Source organism: Engystomops pustulosus, chromosome 11, assembly GCF_040894005.1.
Source record: "Engystomops pustulosus chromosome 11, aEngPut4.maternal, whole genome shotgun sequence".
In the NCBI taxonomy this organism is placed as follows: Eukaryota; Metazoa; Chordata; class Amphibia; order Anura; family Leptodactylidae; genus Engystomops; species Engystomops pustulosus.
The window spans coordinates 19,708,201-19,733,756 of record NC_092421.1 but is presented as its reverse complement, the minus strand read 5'-3'; the positions used below and the strand labels follow the sequence as shown (position 1 = coordinate 19,733,756).

Sequence of the window (25,556 nt, the reverse complement as noted above, 5' to 3'; positions counted from 1 at the left end):
GGGTGCATACCCACAAAGACATAAGAGGTACATGGAGGTACAAGTGATTGGCTGCGGACCTGTTACTAAAAGATTGCTCAGACCATGACTAAGGGTGATGCCACACATGGCGTTTTGAACCCATTTTTGGTCCGTTTTTAAGCAGTCCGTCCAAAAACGCATGCATTAAAAAACGCATTTTGACCAGTTTTAATTAAGATAATTGCTTAAACCTGTCAATGACGGATACATTTTCAGAAAACATGCATTTTTTAACGGACTGCTTAAAAACTAACCAAAAACGGGTTCACAATGCCAATGTGTGGCATCACCCTAAGGCGTTTTGAACGCGTTTTTGGCCAGTTTTTAAGCAGTCCGTCAAAAATGCATGCGTTAAAAAAAATTTTTGAAAATGCATGCGTTTTTGACAGACTTCTTAAAAATGGGCCAAAAAACGAGTTCAGAACACCACGTGTGCCATCACCCTAAGTCACAGATGTTGAAACGCATTGGATGAGCTTGTTTACCGAGGATTTGTTCCTGTATTTTTATCTTTAACAATCTTGCACAGCAAAATTTGTAGTCCAGCGCTCAAAGGTCGGCATAAAATCCATTGGAATAAACCAATGGATTTTATGCCGACCTTTTGAGCGCTGGACTACAAATTTTGCTGTGCAAAATTGTTCCTCCATTTGTTTGGTTGGGTATTTTGTAAGTAAAGTGCCATGAGTTCTCCTGTTTTCTCCTGGTTTCTTCATTTTACACTGGTAATATCAAGGCAGGAAAAACACAAAACAGGAGATTCGTTCCTGTAACCATCTTTGTGGCCATGAAATTAAAATCAATACCATTGCTATACGTGCACAGTGGTTGGAGCCGCTGGCAGGTGACTTCTTCTGGAGGCTAAAGTCCCTACTAAAGTCAAACTTCACCAATAACAAATTTGTGAGAAACCCATAATCGTGTTTAATAGCTACACTGAGGCATAGAAGCATATGCCAGCATAGGTGATACTGGATTTATACCACATATCCTTCTTCTGACATATATAGAAATCCATGACTCAGGAAGGTACAGCTCTAATAGAAGGCTTCGCCCATCCATAAGGGATTTTCCTGTGTTTCACTTTCTTCACAGAATCACATCTCACTTTTGCAAGGATATGGATAATCTCTTCCTGTTCTGCATTGTAGCTACAAGGCTATTGTCAAAGAGGATTCCCCTTCAAGTACATTAATAGCATAGACACAACTATTTTATTTTAGGTGTCATAGGGCTGTACATAAGGAATCCATAGGGTAGAGGGGGGCTGTATCTAATGAATCCATAGGGGTGAGGGGGGCTGTATCTAATGAATTCATAGGGGTGAGGGGGGCTGTATCTAATGAATCCGTAGGTGAGGTGGAGTTATATAAAATAAATATGAGGGGGGCTGTTTGGAATAATAAACTAGGGAATATTTTAGGGAACAGAAGAATTTTTTAATGCCGCCACATTGGGTCACTGCAAAGGGGCCCACTGAGGCTCTGCTACCTTTTCTGGAGACAATTTGGAGGAAAGTAAATCTTAGGATGAATGCACACGAATGTGTGCCCACACAGCCACGGCCGGGCGGCACACGTCGGGAATGCTGGAGAGGAGGAGAAGCGAGCCATGCTCGCCCCTCCCCTCTCTATAGTTAATGGCGCACACAGTGCTTACGGCCAAGAGATAAAGCATGCTCTATCTTTTTTGCTGCCACGGCACGGTACGGTACGGTACGGTGAGCACACATTGTGCTCACCATACCAAGCACGGGTGCTACAGACAACTATGCAGGACGTATATGTCTCCCATACATTTGTGTGCATTGGCCAGATCTGAAATAGATTTTTGAAAACTGTTAATTACAATTGCACAGACATTATAACATTGTTAGGATCAGTGGATCCTCTGGACCACCACGGGAGATGGAACTAGCCAACACCCAGAACCGGAGCCTAGCGGCACCTGGTATTCACCAGAGCCCGCCGCAAAGCGGGTTGGACTTGCTGCGGCAGAATACCACTAGGTCGTTCCCAGGTGTGACTAGCCCACGGTGGCAGCCGAGGTCGAGGTACCTTAGCGGATGACAATCTCGTAGACAGGTCCAGGTACAGGGTCAGGGCAGGCGGCAGAGATGCAACGTCAAGTCCAAGTCCGAGGTCAGCAACAGGAGGTCCAGGCAGGTGGGAACGGGAACACAGGCACACGGAACACAGCAACACGGAGGAACTCGGGTAACACGGCAACACAGGACTCAGGAGCGGGAACACACAGGAATACACAGGAACGCAGGAATACACAGAAACGCAGGAATACACAGGAACGCAGGAATACTCTCTTGGAAGCTTTCTCTTAGGCTATGAGGCACAAAGATCCGGCAAGGCTTACAGGAAGAGGCAGGCTTATGAAGAATTGGGCAATATGGCCAGCGCGCTGGCCCTTTAAATTTGGAGATGGTGCCGCGCGCGCGCCCTAGCAGTCGGGGCCGCGCGCGCACAGCGGAGGGGAGCGAGCCAGGAGCCGGGACGGGTAAGAAGCGCTGGCAGCGCACTGGTGTAATTATGCATGTATGTAATTGCATAAAGTAATTTCCATGATCAGTAGCTGGATCCTAAAGCACTGAAGTTTGAATGCTATAATGCAATCTTATTGAATACTCTGTAATATTTAACAAACTACTACTTCTTAAACATGTTTATACCCAACATCTGGCTAATATTTATCTCTGAATATTCCAGGAATTTAGTCTTCTGCTTTAATTCTTGATGTACTTGGCGTAATTCATTTCTATGCGTTTTCCTTGGAAGTGCCCAACTAATTTGTTGAGACTGCTCCCTATGCTTCTTATCCAACACTTACGTCATGACAAATAGGCAAAGAACAAAGCAGTGGAAAGGTTGAGAGATTAATGAAAAACTAAATAGGAAATAAAGGAGACAAGAAACTTTTACTGAGAAGAGATGAACAATGGTTCAGCGTATGCCCCATCTTTCTGGGAATTGTGCTCTATTGCTAATGACGATAACTTCTTAACTGTTAAATAGTTATTATAGGAGGGCGGTATATAGTTATAGGGGGCTGTATATAGTTATAATAGGAGGGCTGTTTATAGTTCTAAAAGGAGGGCTGTATTTAGTTATTATAGGAGGGATGTATATAGTTATAATAGGAGGGCTGTGTATAGTTATAAGGGGCTGTATATAGTTATTATAGCGGGCTGTATATAGTGATTACAGGGGGCTGTAAACAGTGATTACTGGGGGCTGTACATAGTAATTGCTGGGAGAGCTGTATATAATTATTGATGGGGGAGCTGTATATAGTTATTGCTGGGGAGCTGTACATGGTGATTACTGGGGGTTGTATACAGTGATTACTGGGGAGCTGTATATAGTTATTGCTGGGGGCTGTATATAGTGATTACTGTGGATGTATATAGTTATAGATGGCTGTATATAGTGATTACTGGGGGCTGTATATAGTGAATACTGATAGCTGTATATAGTTATTGTTAAAGGGCTGTATATAGATGTTGCTAGGAGGCTGTATATAGTGACTGCTAGGGGGCTGTATATAGTGATTACTTGGGGCTGTATATAGTGATTACTGTGGATGTATATAGTTATAGATGGCTGTATATAGTGATTACTGGGGGCTGTATATAGTGAATACTGATAGCTGTATATAGTTATTGTTAAAGGGCTGTATATAGATGTTGCTAGGAGGCTGTATATAGTGACTGCTAGGGGGCTGTATATAGTGATTACTTGGGGCTGTATATAGTGATTACTATGGGCTGTGTATAGTGATTTCTGGGGGGATGTATATAGTGAATACTGGGGGGGCTATATATAGCTATTGCTTTGGGACTGTATATAGTTACTGCTGGGGGACTGCATTTAGTTACTGCTGGGGGCTGTATATAGTTATTGCTGGGGGGCTGTATATAGTTATTGGTGGGAGACTCTAAATAGTCATGCTGGGTGCTGTATATAGTGATTGCTGGGGGGCTGTATATAGTGAATACTGGGGATACTAATGGATGCTCTGTGACCAGCTACATAGAAGAAAAGGGAAGATATAGAGCTGTCAATTGGGGCACCCAATAAGCATATATAGCAGTGAAAGGAAAATGATGCCATCCACACACAATGTACTACAAGAAACCAATATTAGCTGCCCAATCAGAGACCAATCAGAGTTCTGAAAATATAAAGAATACTGCAGTAAGACCAAGGGGTGAACAAAAATCTGAGACCAAAGTAGCCTGAAATGACCACTGTGGCATCACTTGATGATTCAAATATTATAGAAGAGGAAGGATATATTTGGACTTGTGCTTTTGTTATTGGAAGTTATGGATTTAATTAATAACTAAAAAACTTTGTTGAAAAGACTGTCAGAGCAAGAAACTTGCTCAGGGAAAGGACCTACATCCCAGGCAGTTGGCTCACACACAGGTCTGTGTGGACCTATAGTAAAGTGTTTTGGCCATATGCTTCTGTCCATTGAATCAAATCATACAAATCTGTCTTTGGTCATTTTCCAAGCACTCAGTTGGCAATAAAAAATGACAGCCAGCAGAGATCTTAATGAGAGATGAGCGAGCACTAAAATGCTCGGGTGCTCGTTACTCGAGTCAAAATTTTTCTGATGCTCGAGTGCTCGTTTCCAATAACGAACCCCATTGAAGTGAATGGGAGGCTCGAGCATTTTTCAAGGGGACCAAGGCTCTCCAAAAAAATGTGTCATTTGATTGAGAAATAAGGAAGTCAGTCCTGTTTCTTCGTTTTTTAAATTCAATGGAATATTCGTGGAACTTCAAAAAGGAGAATGACCCGTGTTAAACATCTGCAATGTGTTCTTCACACATATTGCGGGTCATTTACTAAGGGCCCGATTCGCGTTTTCCCGAAGTGTTACCCAAATATTTCCGATTTGCGCCGATTTCCCCTGAATTGCCCCGAGTTTTTGGCGCACGCGTAGTGTGACGAATTTGGAAAAACCGCCACATTTAAAAAAAAAATTGGTCGCACGCGCCATACTTACATGCACCAGGAAGAGATCAGTGAACTCCGACGCAACTCGGCGGACCTCGGCGCAGCAGCGACACCTGGTGTACATCGGCTGCAGAACCTTCATGAATCGCCGGAAGACCCGAACGCTCGGCGGAGAAGCCGGCGCTGGAACGCGAATGGACCGGGTAAGTAAATGTGCCCCACTGTTCTTCACATACTATTGTGAAGAACACAGTTCTAATGTCTTCTGATAAGTTAGCAGATGTACGGAAACATCTGCAATGTGTTCTTCACTGTGTTCTTCACTTAAATGAAACTTAATGATCCTTAATGATCCTGTGTTCGCTGTGTTCTTCACTGTTCTCGAGCAGTAGTTCTTGAGCAGACGAAATACTCGTCCGAGCAACGAGCCGTTTCGAGTGCGCTAATACTCGAACGAGTATGCTCGCTCATCTCTAGTCTTAATAAAACATGAGCAAATGAAAAAGAAAGAATATTGGGAAATTGTATATCTTTCATCATACAATGGATAACCTGCATGTGTGGGAAAAGTAATATTCCTTTAACATCTAAATTCTTATCTATTATTTAACAAAGAAATGCAATACATTTGGATGCTGTCATATTCTGCCTTTAAAAGTAAATCCCTTGTTTTGCTGCTCTGTGGATAGGGATTTATAATGCAATAAGAGGAACATCTGCTAGAAGTTTAGACGCTGTCCCATTGTTTGCTTTGGTTTTTCTTGGCAATGTACAGAACTTCAGTTCCCTTTTACCAGCCAATTGCGTAGAAGGCTTCCTTTGAATTTTTGCCACTGGTTCTTCTGAATTCCTTCAAATTGTCAATAATAAGTTAGAAGAACTTAGATCTGCCCCATCTGCGGAATAGTCATAAACAGTATTACATATCATGGTTATTAATTGTTAGCAAAAACTCATTAAACTCCAATAATGAGAAAGATGCTTGCAGCACAGCTTGTAACTTTTGTTACATCACAATAGTGGGGACAATGTCGTGATAAATACCTCCTGGAGTGTGGGATGACGTGTTCTACATCTGAACTCTATAGTCTTCCATATTCCAGATAAATGTGGTGCATAGCTACTTCATTACTGTTATGGAACTGTATGTCATATCGCTGTAATGTCCAGCTGACATCTAACGTCATATAGATAATAACAGTCTTTAAGATGAACAAAAGAGGTGTCTTTATTTTGGACATAAACATAACAACGGGGATACTCAAAGAGATCGATCGAGAGAGGTTACCAACGAGCCAAACAAACAAAAAGGGCTGACCTTTTGGGAATAAAGTCAAGACAACAGAAGGATAAAAATCTGGTAAGATTTATTACTACTTATGACTTCCAAAATCAAAACATTAGATCCATTCTTACCAAGTACTGGCCAGTTTTAAGATCAGATCCCACTTTGGAGAAATATCTCTCAAAAAAACCTTTGATGACATTCAGGAGATCAAAGAACTTGAAAGATCAATTAGTCAAGAGCTACTATAGGGGACAAGTACCCAATAAAGCGTTTGGATCCAAGGGACCCAAATGGGGATGTCGCCCCTGTGGATCATGTGTGGCCTGTCCGAATGTGGAAAATTCGATTGAGTTTTGGGATTCATCTCAGCAGAAAAAATATGTGATTACTCATTCCATTACTTGTACTACTATAGGGGTCGTATACCTGGCGACCTGCCCATGTGGTCTATCATATGTTGGCCTTACATCAAGAGAATTGCGAAGGAGGGTCAGGGAACACGTCCTTGGCATTGAATCCGCCAGAGACGTGGAATTTGACAGCAATTTAAAGACCATTCCACGACACTTCAAGCAACATCATGCCTGTGACAGCTCACTCTTGAAGGTAAGAGGTATTGATAGGGTCCTACTTGATGGCAGAGGGGGTAATTGGAAACGAATTCTAGCACAGAGAGAGGCTAGATGGATTTTTATACTTGATACCATTACCCCCAAAGGATTGAATGAAAATCTGAGCTATGTACCATTTTTATAAGCTTCAGGGTTCCTTTACTTTCTGTGGTTTGGATTTTTTGCTAAGTAAATTGGAGATGATATCATTAGTTATCCAAAGTTTACTTTTTTATATGTCTTTTTTGTTTGTTTAACTTGTTTTTATCATGTCTCTTTTGTGTTTTGTTTTTATTTCTTAGTGGACCGCTCTTTTGGATGCTCCTGGTGTGTCTATCTATTTGATGTTGTTCCATTCAAGTCATCAGCCCTCATTATTCCTATTGGGACATTAAATATCCTTCCCCATTCCCAGCCCCTTCGTCCCCGTCCCCCTTTTTTTCCCATTTTTATATAATTATATGATATTCTTATGCATGTTTTGTGTCACGTTTTCTTTTGCACTTGCACTTTACACCAACACGTGTGGGTTTTTTGGTCACTTTATATACAATAATTTTCCACGATGAATCTCATGTTATCATGTACTGGTTTTTATATTGAAGTGTGTCTCTATGTATCCACAGTAGGTATACTACTGTGCTTGTCCAACGTCACTCATACACATAATTAACATTTATATACCTATTAAGTACACTACACTCATAATATCCCGGTGGATGTTTTATTTATGTCTATACTTCACATGGTACACATAATTCTTGTTTCATATATTATTGGGGTCCTGCTTTTAGGATTTCTCTAAATACTTACCTTGTATGTATTATTTTTATTCTCTAATTGTCCCGTTATTAGTAGGATCCGTAGTCTCGCGAGATCATGTTGAGACCCTCTTGGGCCCATTCCGGTAATCACGCGTCTCGCGACGCTGTGACGTCACGGGTTGCGTATGTGTGACAAACTCGGCATCCTCCCACTTAAATGCCTGCATACATCGCGATATTTCGTGGTCCCGCGATATTTGTGCTATTGCCGAGACTTTCTGATTCTAGTCCGGCGATTTCGCGTCTTGGACGCGGTGACGTCATGAACTCCATGTTGGCACACCTAACACCTTTCTTTACATATCAGGTGTTTAACATTTAATAACTGCAGGCGATTTCTGATAGGACGGTCCCCTTTTTTAAGCTGCCTCTCCCTTTGCTTAGTAGTCCCCCAGACGAAGCCGTTTCCTGGCGAAACACGTGTCGGGGTTTTGCACAGCACTCACGGTCTGTATGTTACTTATATGCATTGAAGTGGTTTCTCCTTATTTATTCTATTATCCTTGGCTATGCTAACTTTAGAGCCTTACTATTTTTAGTATTACTATCTATTGGCCTCATTTTGGGCTATTGGCACTATTTTATTGCCCTAAGGAATCTCTGCTGCTATATATGCCTTGAGTTTACATTGGGTACTGTGCAATTCTTTCTGTATGTTGCTCCAATTTTTGTTTGTCATTTTGTATGTATATAAAATAATAAAATGAAATTGACTTTTTAACCACAAGGTTGTTTACATTGATTATTTGCCCTTTCTTCTGTGTTGGTGTATACATAAACATAACAAGTAAAAGGGCTTGCTCCAGATGGCAAAACAAAATGCAGAGTCCAAATGATAAATCTCAGTCCATGACATTAAGCACAGTACACATTAACAGGCACAGTACCGTACTTCACCCTCCTGGGTTAGGAGCACCATTTCAGTCCTCAGACTTCCCCACAGAGCAAGGTCCAGCTCTGGTTCTGACATCCACTGTGTTCCACCGAGCTACACACGGTTAGGGAACCCAAACCCCCTTCACCTGACCCAAGGGTTTTACATAGGGCTGTAAGCCCTGGCCTAAAACATGGCAGCAGCCATCCCACCCAGCACTGTGACAGCCCAGACCCAGCACTAACACCCGGGGTTCTAAAAACTCTGATTCCGGGTGTTTAACCCCTTACACGCCACGGTCAAGCATGATGCGTGTTAGTGTGCCCCCTGTGGATCGGACCCCCACTGTGTGCTCACCAAGGGATCCGATCCCTCCTGCCACAGCCCCGGGGTCAAACAAGTGCCACAAGGCTGCCGGCTCATATCTGCTCCGGGTTCCGCTTCCTGGTAGGACCCGGCTGTATGTAACTGAGCATGCTGTATGTAACTAAACACTGCAATACATGTGTATTGCAGTGTAAAGGCTTGAACAAGCGATCAGATGAACGTGTAAAAAGTAAAAAGTTAAAATCATTTTATAATAATTAACTAAAATAAAAGTCCCCTAATCAGCCCAATTACTTATAAAACCAAATGAAGTATATAAAATAAAAAAAACACACAAAGTACATATTTGGTATCAACGCATCCATATCAATCTGTACATTAAATCTAAAACAATATTGAACCCACTTGGTGAACGACGTAAAAAAACGAAAGATTTCCCTTAATATACAATTTTAAGTCAAATACTCTCACAAAAAGATGTTATAAAAAGTGATCAGAAAGTTACGTGCCTTTATATGATACAACTGAAAAGAACAACTGTTTTCACCAAAAATAAGCCCTCACTAAACCTGTCAACAGATAATATTGATGTCATTCTCTGGCTATCTGGAGATCTAGGAGGCAGGGCTGGGCCAGATGCGTGGAGTGGGCAGAGTAGACGGACTGCAGCAGGCGGGATTATCTGACTGCAGGAGGCGGGATTATCTGACTGCAGGAGGCGGGGTTACTTGACTGTCTGTCTGACTGCATCCTACATATTTCATTCATGCTACAATCTAAAAATATGCTAAAAACACCTCCAAGGGATGTACATATTACAGAAGAAGGTACTGGTAGTGGGCTTGGGGGTTTAGTGTGGTTCACTTGAAGCCCGGTTAGCTTCACTACATAACAGAAGGTTGTTGTTATGTCACCTTATCAGAAGAGAAGCGAATAATGTGAAGTCTGTTACTAATCTATGGCTTACTCTGTGTCAGAATCTGCATATGACATCAATTTCATTTTAGACATAATATTCAGAAACATACAAAGCTGTACGCTTTAGTTATTACATTAGTTTTTTGCAGGCATTAATGTGGTTTCCATTGGTATCATGTTTCTACACTCTTCTGAAATCATAACCAGTTTCAGAAGTGATAATACAAGGTTGGCTAAATTTTGCCCCAAAATGTGTACATAAAGTCGGTATTACGCAATGCTCCACAATTACTAAGGTGCTTGCGCCAGTTTTGTGTTGGACTTTGCACGTTCTTTTCAGTGCAAACTGCTTGCACAGGTATTTCAGAAGTGTCTGCACCACATATGGTGTGTGTATACTGCATGTATGTTTATGCTGTCTGTGTGCATATGGTGTGTATATGCTGTATGGATATGTATATAAATGTGTGCTTATACGAGTGTATAAATGTGTGTGATTGTAACTCACATTTGTGAGTATTCAAATATGCATATTTTTTAAAAGGGGGACCCCATTCAGAAGTCTGCTATGGGGCCCTGCCTCTCCTAGTTACGCCCCTGCCGAAAGAATTGTGCCGCACACCCTATGTTAAAGGTGCACCAAATAAGCGGTGCACTCTGTTGTAGCAGTGCAGGGGGCGCCAGATTCATGAAGAACGTGCACCAGAAATCCTGAATCCTGCGCCCTCTGCGCACCACACAGGCAAACTGCACATAGCACACATAGTGCAGACTGCACAGGGTTTGTGGAAATGTAGTAACTTTGCTTCGTCATATCTCTCTGTAAAAACGTGTAGCTTTTCCATTAATCTTTTCAAAGTACAGTATAATGTAAAATCTGTACATGGGGGCTAGCTCACAACCGCCATAGAGGTCTATTGTGCACAGTGACGGTGCGGTGAGCCTACCACATTTCACAGCACCGTGATTAGACTGGGCAGCCATGCTGCAAATTATACAGCATTCCCTGCTACTGCCTGGGAGGACCCGAGAGCTGCTGTGCACTGTTATATAGATATTATGGTGCACAATGTGCAGCATAATGGGGCTTATTTACTAAGGGTCCCGCAGCTGCATTTTCTTCGGGTTTCCCGACTTTTTGGGATAACACCAGGGATTGTGTCGCAATTGCGCTGGCTTTCACACGGCACACGGCACAAATCGGGCGACAGGCCGTCGGACGATCCGACAGATTCGGACAATGCGTGAGATTTAACATTTAAAATTGTGTCGCAAGCCAAGCACTTACATGCACCGGGAAGAAGAAGGTGAACTCCGGCGGACCGGAGCGGGGAAGTGACAGATGCAGGATATCGGGTGCATGCTGGTAGTGAATCGCAGCAGACTTCATCCTCGTCGGGCATTCCGGATCGGGGATCGCACAGGGACCAGGTAAGTAAATGTGCCCCAATATGTATATAATGGTGCACATCCTCCATTCTTTAGTGTGACAGGTCAGGTGGCCCTGACACTCTGGGCCCCATAGCAACTGCTATTGCTGCTACATCTGTAGTTACCCCCAGGCAAGTGATTTAAGAATGAACCAAACTTTAAACCAAATTGCATAAATCTCCAGTGAAGATGACAAAAGTAAACATAATTGTTGAGTAGGTATGAGCCGCAAATTTCGGGTCTATACTGAACTTTGCAAGTTGCAAGTCCCTGAACCCAGACGAATTTCAGTTTGTGTCCGAAACCAGCTCAACACTGCAACTAATAACACCCGTGATAATTGGGTGTTATCTAATTGAATGCCGCTGACAAAGCTGCCAGTGGCATTAAAATTAATGTGAGGCGCCCACCACCTGCTTTTACCAGCCACGATCGCCATTCTGGGGAGAATCGGCGCTCCCCTATGTCATCACAGGGAATGGTGAGCTGGTGAGAGCTGGTGCGCGCACCCCACGTTAATTTCAGTTTAAATAGATAACACCCGCAATTGGTGCCAGCATGGCATGTTACTCTTTGGGATTCAAACAGGATTTTTAACTGGATTTTTAACCAAGTTCATCCAGACCTGAAGGTTTGCTCATCCCTAATTGTAATAGAATTTATTAAAGAACAATGTTCCTGTTCTTTTACCCCAACCCCCACTCCTATTCCTTTTCTTACTACTTTTAGCCGTATGTATATATCAGCTTCCACTCGTGTATTTACATACACTAACAACAGATAGATAAGGAGAAGCTGCTAAAGTTTCTGATGAGTTCGTCTATACAGGCGCATCTTCTTACAGAGCTACATCACCAAGTGAAATCTAGGTATAGAGAGATTTAAAATGTAACCAACTATTCTTATGTATTTTCAGTGTATGAATTTGAGAAGGTTTTTTTTTGTTTTTTTTCTTTAAAGGAAAGGATTGCTTCAATAGTCTACTTACATCACTAGACCTTTCATCAGCTTCTCCTAATCTATCTTGCATGAGTAAGGATGGAATGGAAAGCTATATAGACCATATATAGCTATGAAAAAACTTTGTTTTTTTGCAAGATGATTTGTATTTCTCAATAAACTACTTAGGCTCCAGCTAAAGAAAAGCCTCAGTGTCACACATGGAAGTTATTTCTATAAGATTTCCTATACTCCTATTCTCTCCTCTTCTATTCTCACGTGTCATATCTTCAGTAACCTGTTATTTTATGCACCTCACTAATAAATAAATATCAGTTTTCCAACTCTCAGAATAAAAAAATGGGAAATAAAGTAAAATTGTCATAGAAATAAAATAATACAGGCAGTCCCCAGGTTACATACAAGATAGGGTCCGGAGGTTTGTCCTTAAGTTGAATTTGTATGTAAGTTGAAACTGTATATTTTATAATTGTAGATCCAGACAAAAAAAAATTCTGCTCTAGTGAAAATTGGAGTTTAAACATTTTTTAGTGTAATTGGACTAAGGATTATCAATAAAGCTTCATTACAGACACCTTACAGCTGATCATTGCAGTCTGGGACTATAGTAAAGCATTCAGAAAGCTTCACCAGAGGTCAGAGGGGTCTGTCTGTAACTATGGGTTGTCTGTAAGTCGGGTGTCTTTAAGTTCTTTCTATTCTCCTGCCCTACCACCGCTGTTTTCACATTATAGTAGATGCATGTAATGGCTACGCTCCTTGTGAAGACGATCCATGTAAAAACCTAAAGAATGTGTATAGATCAATAAGAGGGAACAACACTCCGAACATTAGGTTTTCACAGTAAACTTTATTCATATCGTCAGGTTACAAAAGCATGAAATGGCAAAAAATGAGACAATGAATCTTTCCTCTACATGTAAAATCTTTAGAGTTGAATATATATATCTGCCTGTCTGCCACCAATTTACATAACACTATTACAATGATGACTGCGCCATTCTCCATACAGTGATCTGCTGGAACGTGGCTGTGAAGTATATTCAATATTCATAAATGGTGACATGTATGCAAGAATTATTCTTTAAAATTAATGTAATGCTATGGATATATTTTACTAGCAACACGAATGAGTAGCAACATATAGTATTATTATCCTCCTGCAGAAAATGGATAAAATATGGAGGTCAGTTGCTGATTTTTATGAGGTTAAGTCTCATTGAAGTGAAGACTTAGGGCAAAATGTTAAATAAATGTTCCATATATACCGTATGTGCTAGAAACATTTTCTTCATAGCAGGAAAAGATCAGGGTTGCTGACCCTATGTTTTTCGGTAGGGACGTTAATCATTTAACCTGAGGAGTAGAACTACAATCTGGCAGGGGTGCAACTCATGCCACATATAAAGATTGTGAATAAACCTGGGAATTTACCTAAAGCTACAGCCATAACCTTAAAATGTCAAGGTGATCCACAGTTACCCAACGAGCCCCAGGCAGTGTGTAGTAGGAGCTGCCGTCATACATGGGAACCATGATTGGTACTAACTTGAAAAGAATGGTTATGGTTACTATATATCTGCCAGTAACCGAATTGTGGACCATTGAATAGAAGATTTGACCCTAATACATAGAGGGTGAAGAAGACGAATCTAGCGTTTCATCTAAAACTATAGGGAGAGCGAGAGACCCCCGATGCTGTGAGTATAGCAATATAGAAATGTGTCTATAGAGACCATGCCCAACATGACCTGGGGTTACTGTAATGTTCTGATGACGGGCATCTACAAACACAATCAATTAAATAGCCAAAACGTCAAACTAGTTCTCACTGGATAATGCAGAAGGTTTTGTTTCGAAAAGCTTCTGGAAGGCCGTCCAATCCATGGATGCGTCTTCGTGCCAGTTCTGGACAATAGGACATAGGAAGTTATGGCCACAGATAGTGACAGACTTTGATATGGGTGAATTGTTCTTATCTGTTCATTCTTCAGGTTCAGCAGGGCCGCCCATATACTTTACTCTGGTGCTTTTTCTTTGTCTGGTGGATATATAACAGTGGCGTTCCTCCAGCTGATGATTTACATTTATTCCTATTCCAAAAAAAAGAGATTAAAGGGTGTCCTGATTAATAGCGCCATTGATAGAGGCATGACCTAAATTGTGCTAAAATGGTGTAAACCAAGGCATAAAATAATTATATATAACATAATATATAATATAATTCTTCCATATCTATATATCCGATATGGAAGAAGAGATTTGTCCAAAGGTAATCGGATCTGTGTCCGACCTCTGGGTATAGTTTAAAAGGTCTGTATCGCCAATGTAGATATAGTTGTAGATATACAGGCGGTTCCTGGGTTACGTACAAGATATGTTCTGAAGGTTTGTTCTTAAGTTGAATTTGTATGTAAGTCGGAACTGTATACTTTATAATTGTAACTCCAGGCAAAGATTTTTTTGGTCTCTGTGACAATTGGATTTTAAAAATTTTGGGTTGTAATAAGAACCAGGATTAACAATAAATCTTAATTACAGACATCTGTGATAACTGTTATAGCTGATTATTGTAGCCTAGGGCTAAAGGACAGTAAAATACCAATATCCCGTTGTCCGTTTGTAACTAGGGGTCGTCTGAAAGTCGGGTGTTCTTAAGTAGGGGACCGCTTGTAGTCTATATGGTCTGTATTGTCAGCATAGATGGTGAATATAGATAGACTCCACAAAAGTAAAAGTTGTCCGCGGTTCGGAACTCTAGTTCCTTCCTCAGCAGCATCGGATCGATGAAAGTATCTATTGATGGTTGCTAATTCTAGATCACTTTAAGACTGTGCAAAGTTACACTAGACAATCTAATCTGTAGACTCTATGGAGGCCATTTATCAACACCAATTTGGTGTAGGAAAAGGTCTCTGATTAGTATCTTTTTCTATGTTATTTCCGCAAAAAGTTTTGTGGATAAGTACGGCATTTATTTTGCTGCCTGCGCCAGTTCCTGCACCAGAGTTGGAGAGCAGGCTGAGACTACAGACTCCACCGCATGTAACAACCTTCTCGTCAGGTTTCTGGTGAAATCCAATGTATGATGTGGTCTACTCTTGGTCAAATAATAGGTGCACACTACTTAAGTAGCCGTGAAAAATGTCAGTCTTGATAAATGGCCAACTATAAGTGAATCTGTCCTAATTTGTTTGTATTATAATTATTATACAAGACAAAGTACAAGTTTCCCTCTAACGGAAAGCAAAAAGCAATCACCTTTACATATCTTTTCAGAAGGTGTCCAGGTTTGCAATTGTTCGTAGTTTGCCAATTCTGGCCACACACAAGGTGTTTCTGCTAAAGAAATATATGTTATTGGAGCAGTTTGACAAACATGGGATACATTATATAATAAACATACAAATATATGGATGTGCAGCTCTCTCGAGGTCTCTAAAACCTGCTACTCCAACCCCTATGTGCAATGTTAGACTGGAATGCCAAGGGCCTACCAGCAAAATTGATTAATAATAATTAATTCTTTATTTACATAGCGCACACAGATTACACAGCGCTGCACAAAGCATGGCAATTTGGTCCCTGTCCCCGTGGGGCTCACAATCTAAACAACCTAACTGTATGTTATGGAGTGTGGGAGGAAACCGGAGGACCCGGGGGAAACCCACGCAAACACAGAGAGAACACACAAACTCTTTGAGGATGTTCACCTGGGTGGGATTCGAACCCAGGACCCCAGCCCTGCAAGGCAGAAGTGCTACTCACTCAGCCACCGTGCTGCCCATAATAACCATTCGAGAATTCATAAAACACAGCTGGCCCATTGCTTGCTTTCTAGCCATTGTCTCGCACTGCTGGAGCCCTGTCGGACCCCAGCGCTGCAAGGCAGAAGTGCTACTCACTCAGCCACCGTGCCGCCCATAATAACCATTCGAGAATTCATAAAACACAGCTGGCCAATTGCTTGCTTTCTAGCCATTGTCTCGCACTGCTGGAGCCCTGTCAGTAAACTGCTGACAGGCATTTGCATTTATGCTAGGCCTTCTAAGTTCTGTGATATTTAGTCATAATATAAAGTCTTGAGACAATGGGGAGATGCTGCAATGTGTTTGAGAAGGCCCACGGAGGGAACTTACTATATCTACACTAGATCTAAAATACATCTACAGTAAAATAAACTGCAGAGTTTGTTAGATAATTCACCCATTTTATTATAGGGTGGTTGAAATGATGTACGGTATACTGCATAATATCTGTATGAAGTACTGCACAACCAGGGCCTGGAGGCCCACCAAGCTCAGAGGCCCATCAGAGCATACACATTTTCACCTGTAGAATGGTCCGATCCTGCCTATTTGGATGTAAGCAGCAACGAAAACCCTACAATATAAGAAATACACTTACTTTAGCCTTTTTCTTCTATACATCTGTCACACATTATGTACGTTTTCCTCCAAAATTCTTTCATTTCTGGATTGGGGTGGACTCTCAGCAATTCATCTCGGCCCCACTTGGTGGATAATATGTCAAAGGTGGCATTTACTGCCCATTCTCTTGTAGGGTTTCCGTGGTAAAGCAAAATGTTGAGATTGCGACAAATGACTCTCAAGTCTTGAGAAGGAAGTTCTTCTGCTGGAATAGAATCCGTAAGCATCTCCAGATGCTTAAGTACTGCCTTCCGATCTTCTACAACCCATAACAATTTTACACACTGAAGGATCATCATTGCTGTAAGGTTTGGCTGCTTTTGGCCTATCTTCTCATAGATGCTCCATAAATGAGTGCGTCCGCTAGAGTTTCCCCCTAGAAGCTTCCTCTGTTCTTTGCAGTGAATGAAAGGTAAGGAATGGAACAAGGCTGCCGTGCCGGTGGCTACAATGCGGATATCTTCACTGTGAAGCTTAATGAACAATGTCGAGAGGCAATCCTGCACATGTTGCTTGAAGTATTGAGACTTGCTCCCGCTGTACCTCTGTGCCAGATCCACAAATAGTTCAAGAGACTGAGCCTGGATGGCAGCATCCATGTCATTCATGTACTGTTTACAAAGTTCGATTATTTTGTGGAAGGTTTCCTGGTGGTTTTTGGGCTTCATTATCCGGGAAAGCTTTGAGAATGTTTTAAGAACCTCGGTAATAAAAATTGGTTGTCTAGGCTCTTGTAAAATCTCAAATAAGATATTGACATGTTTGAGGAAAGTTGGTAATACAAATTTTGGTGATCCTTCTGTTGCGTTTCCCAATGCTTTCACTGCAAGTAATCGTTCTACCTGGTCAGGACTTGAAGCCTTCTCCATCATGACCGTGATTAGATGTGTCATGACTTTCCTGTCTATAATGCCAGGATGGCGGAGTAGCTCGGAGAAGAACACAGTGCTGGTAATGTTGGCTGCATGTAAAGATGATTGTAAAACTGGAAGCAAGTACTTGATGAGATCTTGTTGCCTTTTCTTGTCAGTGAGGATCTCTTGAACGTAGTAGAACATAGCATTCTGACCTTCATCAATGGTAAGAGAGGTATCTGGATGGGCTTGGAGAGTATGGTGGATTGCAAAGTCATTAGATCTCTCACTTGGCCATGGTTTATGTTTTATCAATTCTTCTACAGTTTTAGGCTTCTCAGTAGTTGTGGATGTTTGTTGGTCAGGGGTGTTTCTTCTGTCCTGGTGAACTTCAGGACAGGTGACACATGTGACATCAACAATAAGTTTGATACATTCAGGAAAGAGTTTTCTTTCCGATTCTCTTTCCTCTTTCAGTAATATGTCACTGAAGGTTTGCATGAGATGATAGATTGCAATCCCAACGTGGCGGTCAATGGTGAACTCAGTCATGGATTTCACTTTTGCCAAAATCTCGGGGAGATGCTTGATAATTTTATCTGCATGCTTAGATGATATTGCTGCCAGAGTCTTCATTATCCAATATCTTGGGCAGTCCAGATAGGTCATGAGAAAGAATATGACACATTCAAATCTGTAGCTGCTGATGTTAAGTAGGAGCATCATAGCTTCTCTGGCGATGTCCCCATCACCCTGATGCTCAGCATACACCATTTGTTTGCAGGTTTTCTCAATAAGTTGAGCATTCAGATAAATGGCATCAGGTCTTGCAAATACAATGACTGAGAAGAAATTCAACACATTGGCGAGGTCCCGTCCTCCGAGCCAATGTAGGTGGTCTGATAACATGCTGGTCTTAATTAGGAGATGTTTGGGCTCCATGGATGTCACAATGGCTGGGACACAGCATTTTAGTAGTGGCAGGTTCAAATGGTCCAATGTTGCCACAAAGTCAAAGAAGTTATGAGCAGAAATGGATCCAGTTACTGGAGTCATTATCACAGATCAGATGATCTATAATAGAAAAATGATGAAACTTAAAAATATTTAAAATGTTCAAATAATTCATACTTGTCAGATCATACAGTGAGGGGGCATTGGTGAACCTCTTTAAACTTTGTATGTCATGCAAACTTATCCATGCAAATATACAGTAAACCCCATTGTATGGACTATAATTTATTATTGGTGGTCTTTCTAGCCATGGTAGTTCTCAGTAACCATGTACCGTATTTTCTGGACTATAAGAAGCACTTTTTAGCAAGAAAAAATCTTGCTAAAAAATCCCAGGCTGCCCCCGATCTCCCAGAGAGGAGCCTCCGTACTGCTCTCTCACTCTCCTCTGCATACAGGTACAGGACCTGCGGTGATGTCAGAATCATGTGACTGATCACATGCGTCTTACATCACCACAGGTCTGATACTGGCATGCTGCGCTGGGACAGGGTGAGAAGAAGGGGAATGGGGAAAGTATGTGTGTATGTGGGGGGTGTTCTGTGTGTATAGCTGTGATGAGTGTGTATTTGGATGGATTGTGCAGTGCTGGGTGTGTATCTGGATGGATGATGCAGGGCTGAGTGTGTATCTGGATGGATGATGCAGTGCTGAGTGTGTAACTATGGATAATGCTGAGCTGAGTGTGTATCTGGACAGATGTTGCAGGGCTGTATGTGTAACTATGGATAATGCTGAGATGAGTGTGTATCTGGACGGATGATGCAGTGCTGTATGTGTAACTATGAATAATGCTGAGCTGAGTGTGTATCTGGACGGATGATGCAGTGCTGTGTAACTATGGATAATGCTGGGGTGAGTGTGTATCTGGATGGATGATGAAGAGATGAGTGTGTATCTGGATGGATGATGCAGGGCTGAGTGTGTATCTGGATGGATGATGCAGAGCAGAGTGTGTATCTGGATGGATGATGCAGAACAGAGTGTGTATCTGGATGGATGATGCAGTGCTGAGTGTGTAACTTTGGATAATGCTGTGCTGAGTGTGTATCTGGATGGATGATGCAGAGTTGTGTAACTATGGATAATGCTGAGCTGAATGTGTATCTGGATGGATGATGCAGTGCTGAGTGTGTAACTATGGATAATGCTGAGCGGAGTGTGTATCTGGATGGATGAACGCAGGGCTGAGTGTGTATCTGGATGGATGATGCAGAGCAGAGTGTGTATGTGGACGGATGATGCAGAGCTGTATGTGTAACTATGGATAATGCTGAGCTGTATGTGTAACTATGGATAATGCTGAGCTGAGTGTGTATCTGGATGGATGATGAAGAGATGAGTGTGTATCTGGATGGATGATGCAGGGCTGAGTGTGTATATGAATGGATGATGCGGAGATGAGTATATATCTGGATGGATGATGCAGAGCTGAGTGTGATCTATGGATGATGCAGGGCTGTCTGTGTAAATGTATGTCTTTGTGTGCTGTGCTTTAGTGCGACCAACAGGGATATTTTAATTGGTGTAAAATATATTTTTACTTTTTTTGGAAGCCTAAATCTGTGGTGCGTCCTATAGTAAGTACAAAAAATACGGTAACTAAATTCTATCTACATATTTTTATTTATATTTGATTGTACACCATTTATGTAATATTCTACTGTGTCCCATCATCATTTTTTTAATATTGCATTGTATGTCTGTGTATTTTATGGATAGTATTGATGACTATTTTTACAATTATGTTAATAAAGTGATCAATTTAGATTTGTACTTTTGTTTTGTTTTTTTGCAAATTATTTTCTTGGATACGATAAATATTTCTATGGGCTCGTTGTAGATTTTAAGGAGATGAGTGTCAGGCAGGGCAGATATACTGTACATATACATTTGCCATCAGATGTATTAATAGCATGTTCTAAAACCCCCCCAAAAATTACTGAGGGGACCTGTCCATTATCCAGCTTTTATAAGTTGCAATGTATCACAATGATATAAATGACAGAAAATCTGACTTATACAATAAAATATTTTGATATTTTATTCAAAGGAGCAGGATCTAGGTTTGTTCATTTAATGAAAACTACCATAGACCTCATCCAGGACCGGCTGGCGGCCTATGACATCATGGTTGGAATGTATTGGATGATCAATATTTTGATGTATTGGTAAATATACCATAAAAATGTACTTTAAAGGGAACCTACCACCACGATTCTACCTATAAAGGTAGATCGCGTGGTAGGTGGATGTAAGGGACGTGAGGAGAGCTCTTTTTAGAGCTAATCCTCACGTCCCCGCTAACTTTTAATAAACTTTATTCCCCTAACATGTAAACTTAGTTATGCGGCTACTGGGGCGTGGAGTAGCCGGGCACGAGGCTACACAGCGCGGCTACTCCACGCCCCAGTAGCCACGTTACTCCTCCTACCCTGTGTGTTCAGCTCGCGGCATCCGACAAGCCGGAGTTCTGCGCATGCGCAGTAGCTCCGGCCTCGGAGCTGTGGCTGCTCAGCTGCGTTCTGCGCATGCGCAGAACGCCAGCATGTCGGGCGAGGGCGCGCAGCTACGATGAGCTGCGCGCCGAACACACAGGGTAGGAGGAGTAACGTGGCTACTGGGGCGTGGAGTAGCCGCGCTGTGTAGCCTCGTGCCCGGCTACTCCACGCCCCAGTAGCCGCATAACTAAATTTACATGTTAGGGGAATAAAGTTTATTAAAAGTTAGCGGGGACGTGAGGATTAGCTCTAAAAAGAGCTCTCCTCACGTCCCTTACATCCACCTACCACCCGATCTACCTTTATAGGTAGAATCGTGGTGGTAGGTGCCCTTTAAATAACAATATTAAACCCTTTAATCTCCTTTACTGACACTCATTTGTATTTGAACATGTTATAGCTTTGTGTTTATAGACAGAAGATCATCATCAGAACAACCTGACCTGCAGTGTAAAGCAGTGGGGAAACATCACTGCAATTGTTCTATTTTTTTTATTACCACTAATATCATAGATTGTAATTTTCCACATTTTGTACTGAAGGCCATGGGTTAATGGGAGGACATTATTAGTCATGTCAGGTGACCGTTGGCTGTAAACTACAAACCGACATTTAATAAAGTCTCATTACAAACTGAAAAGGGAAAGATCAATGTGGGGACAAGGACAAAAATGCATAAAAGATGAGGGAATGGGCAATAAACTTATAGTGTATCCCACCTTCCCATTAATGGATGGAAATAGGTGACATAAGTGGAAGACATGCAACAAATCACAGATTGATACAAATAAATATTGTTACCTTATGATATTACATTCACAGGTGCTGGATCGGAAGTTTTAGAAGAGCTGAAAAAAATCACTAATAATAGAGCTGCGAAATTGCAAGGAGAAGAGCTAGGTGCCTCCTGTCAAGAGTCAGGGAAGTACCAAGTCTGATCCCAGCAGGTAGAAACCAGGTAGGTATAGATGGGGCTCTATTATGATATAATGGGTTACCGTGGCTGTGTTCTCGTGACATCACCAGTTGCCACGACTATAACATTCCAAGTTCCACAGGGGAGACATAGGGGCAGACTTACTTACCTCGCCCTTTCGCGATCCAGCGGCTCGTTCTCTGCTCTGGATTCGGGTCCGGCCGGGATTTAAGAAGGTAGTTCCTCCGCCGTCTACCAGGTGGCGCTGCTGCGCTGAAAGTCATCTCATCGCGCCGGAATGCACCACCTCGGACCAGGTGAAGGTAAGCGTTCCACAAGCGACACTTTTTCGGTTTTTAAATGCGGCGGTTTTTCCGAATACGTCGGATTTTCGTTCGGCCACGCCCCCGATTTCCGTCGCGCGCATGCCGGCGCCGATGCGCCACAATCCGATCGCGTGCGCCACAATCCCAGGGCAATTCAGGTACAATCGGCGCAAATCGGAAATATTCGGGTAACACGTCGGGAAAACGCGAATCGGGCCCTTAGTAAATGACCCCCATAATGTTTCTCATATATATATATATGAGAGGTCTGGAAGGGTCTAAAACTAATCACCGGTATACCAACGCGAACTGAAGGGGCAGAAGGGGATATAGAGAAGGCCAACGAATTGAATAATTTCTTTAATCGTTTTGATGATATGAGTAATTCCATAGTGTCGGGAAGTAATGTATGGGATGGTGTAAATTTAAATGTGGTGAGGGAACACTACGAGGGAGGAAAACAGGAGATGATGTCACCAATTAAAGTTGAGGATGTGGTACTAGAATTAGGACGGATAAAATCTAGTAAAGCTGGAGGTCCAGATATGTTGGATAATTGGGTTCTGAAAACGTGCTGTAGGGAGCTGGGGGAGGTTTTTACACATTTATTTAATATGAGCTTACAATGTGGAGCAGTGCCAACTTTATGGAAAACTTCGGTTATAGTTCCTGTGAATAAAGTCCCTGGACCGAAAACGTTAAACGATTATAGACCAATAGCGTTGACCCCGGTGGTCATGAAAATCTTAGAAAGACTGGTTATGCGGCATTTATCTAGTGTAGTGAAGGATTTTGTAGACCCACTACAATTTGCATATCGGTGTGGGTTGGGAGTAGATGATGCATTAATTAACCTGTTACACAGAGCATGTGCTCATCTTGAATCCCCTAAAACAGAGGTACGCTTGACTTTTTTCGACTTTAGCAGCGCATTTAATACGATCATTCCAGCACTGCTAGAGTCTAAGCTACAGGTTATGCAGATAGAACCGACCATGATCAAATGGCTGATGACTTATCTGCGCTGCAGACCACAGAGGGTTAGGTTGGGTGACACATGGTCTGATGAGGTGGTGTGCAGTACGGGGGCCCCCCAGGGTACTGTGTTAGCTCCTTTTTTGTTTATTTTATACACCTCGGATTTTAGGAAAAATGATCCGGCTTGTTTTCTTCAGAAATACTCGGATGATTCGGTAATGGTGGGCTGTATCACAGAGGGGGACGACAGTGAATATCGAGAGTCAGTGAACACTTTTACTGAATGGTGCAGCTCAAATGGTCTTGTACTAAATGTAAATAAGACGAAAGAATTGGTTATAGATTTTTCAAGGAAAAAGGGCGTTATGCCTTTTATTATAGCATTGACAGAAGTGGAGCAGGTTGGTAGCTATAAATACTTGGGCGTAATCATTGACAATAAATTAAGCTGGCATGAGCATATTGATAAGGTCTCTAGACGTGCTAATAGTAATCTATTCTTCTTACGTAGACTAAGAGCATTTGACATCCCAAGGACTATGATGGTCGGTTTCTATAATACGGTTATGGTGAGTGCATTTGCATTTGCCCTAGTGGCTTGGGGCAATTGTATCTCTAGTAGGGACTGTCAAAAGATGGATAAAATAATTAAGAAAGCCTCCTCGATAGTAGGTTTGCAATTTGATAGATGGGAATAACTTGTACAGTGCGGGATAATAAGGAAATTGGAAAAAATTAGAAATAATAGTGACCATCCAATGTATGGCGTGATGCAGGCACAGATTAGTGGTTTTAGCTCCCGGTTTATTCTCTTGCGCTGTAGGTCGGAGAGATTTAAAAAGACGTTTATACCGGCAATAATCAAATACCGCAATTAGGGGTAAAATAGGAATGTTTTAGAAAGTGAGACTATTGGAAGAATGGGTACTATTTTATTACTTTTATAATCTATTTAAGTAATTAGTTATTGAATATCAGGTGAAATTTATTTATGTGTATTGGTGTTTTTACTCTGTTTTATTGTATATGTGTTCTTTTTATGTGAGTTTTTTTATATATGTGATGTCTTGTCAATTTGATGTACTGCGGAGGTGACACTTTAAGTTCCCGTTTGGGATAATAAAGTATTATATATATAAAGATACAAAGAGGTGAGGCAGCACTCGGGAAAAGTTATGAACTCGGGTGCAATTCCCAGGACCTGAACCAAGGTCCATCAAACCATAGAACAGCAAAAAAATGGCAGCACTCCGAGATTTGTGGAAATCAGAAAAACGTACTCATTTATTCACACATGTGTCAAGGCTACGTTTCGGCTCCTTGCATCTGGAGCCTTTCTCAAGCAAAGGTGCATGTAACACAGTGAAAAATTTATACAAAATACACAGGAAGTGACATCATCTTACAGGTCATGTGATCACAGCAATACCAAGTTTAAATCACATATTTGAATACAAAAAGGACTTTACAATTACATATAAACATTAAGTTAGAGACCTAGTGCAGTCATGTGCATAATAAAAGGAAGATCTAGCGCCTCCCTAAGGATCAGTAGCTAACGTTCTATAGCAAATCTGGGATCAGAGGACACTTGTTGATATACATTCACATCCATTAGTTGTCTCTCGATCTCCGCTATATAGTGAGCCTTGTCCATGATGACAACCGCCCCGCCCTTATCGGCCGGTTTGATAACCAAGTTGTCATCCTGGGCAAGAGTCCTCAATGACTCTCTTTCGTCATGACTCATGTTAGGGCGTTTGAACCCAGTTCTTGGTCACCTTATCTGAATCAGTGAAACATTGGTGTATGATATTGTATATTTATAATGATTATTTCCTACCAAGCCGTATACTTACCACTTTTTCTTCTTTTTTAGATCTCGCAAACACTTCACTAGAGGCACCCCACTGTTTTCTTCACTCTGCAGATGTGATCTCCGCTGATTATCCTAAGGATCAGACACTACATATCATGATTCACCTCCTTCAGTAACCTTTATTGATCTATAGGGAGACTGCACTTATTTTGGGTTGCAAATGGTCTCTATTATGGGCCAGATATAGAGTGATAACCTGACCTGCATTATGCACCCGCTGTGCTCCGGTCCTGAAAGGGTAGCTACGGATCGGGCCGTGCTGATAACTCAGTCACGATAATGTGACTGATGTCTGTGCATGGCAGTCTGTGGACCCATTGAGACCCGGCACCCGTTTTTGAGACAATAATCTCGTATTTATTATACACTACATGGTTCTCCCTTTCACAAGATGGCGTCACGTGACTGCCAGCTCTGTTTAT

The 25,556-nt window shown here is 41.7% G+C and overlaps 1 protein-coding gene across 2 annotated transcripts; it reads right to left on the bottom strand.

The window, feature by feature from the left end:
- Positions 1-15,546: 15,546 nt before the first annotated feature.
- LOC140105705 (uncharacterized) lies at positions 15,547-21,994 on the bottom strand. Of its 2 annotated transcripts, none has more exons than XM_072129730.1 (3): positions 21,837-21,994; positions 16,644-18,594; positions 15,547-15,578 (listed from the first exon to the last, which is right to left on the bottom strand). In XM_072129730.1, exon 2 carries the CDS (start codon positions 18,574-18,576, stop codon positions 16,645-16,647), a length of 1,932 nt encoding a protein of 643 aa, XP_071985831.1. In that variant the 5' UTR covers positions 18,577-18,594; positions 21,837-21,994; the 3' UTR covers positions 15,547-15,578; position 16,644. The 2 variants fall into 2 exon arrangements, with proteins under 2 accessions (XP_071985831.1, XP_071985832.1); XM_072129731.1 differs by having other exon boundaries at positions 15,547-15,575.
- Positions 21,995-25,556: the final 3,562 nt, after the last annotated feature.

Excerpts from the sequence above, each read along its gene's own strand:
- LOC140105705 (XM_072129730.1), bottom strand. The coding sequence starts at position 18,576 with ATGACTCCAGTAACTGGATCCATTTCTGCTCATAACTTCTTTGACTTT.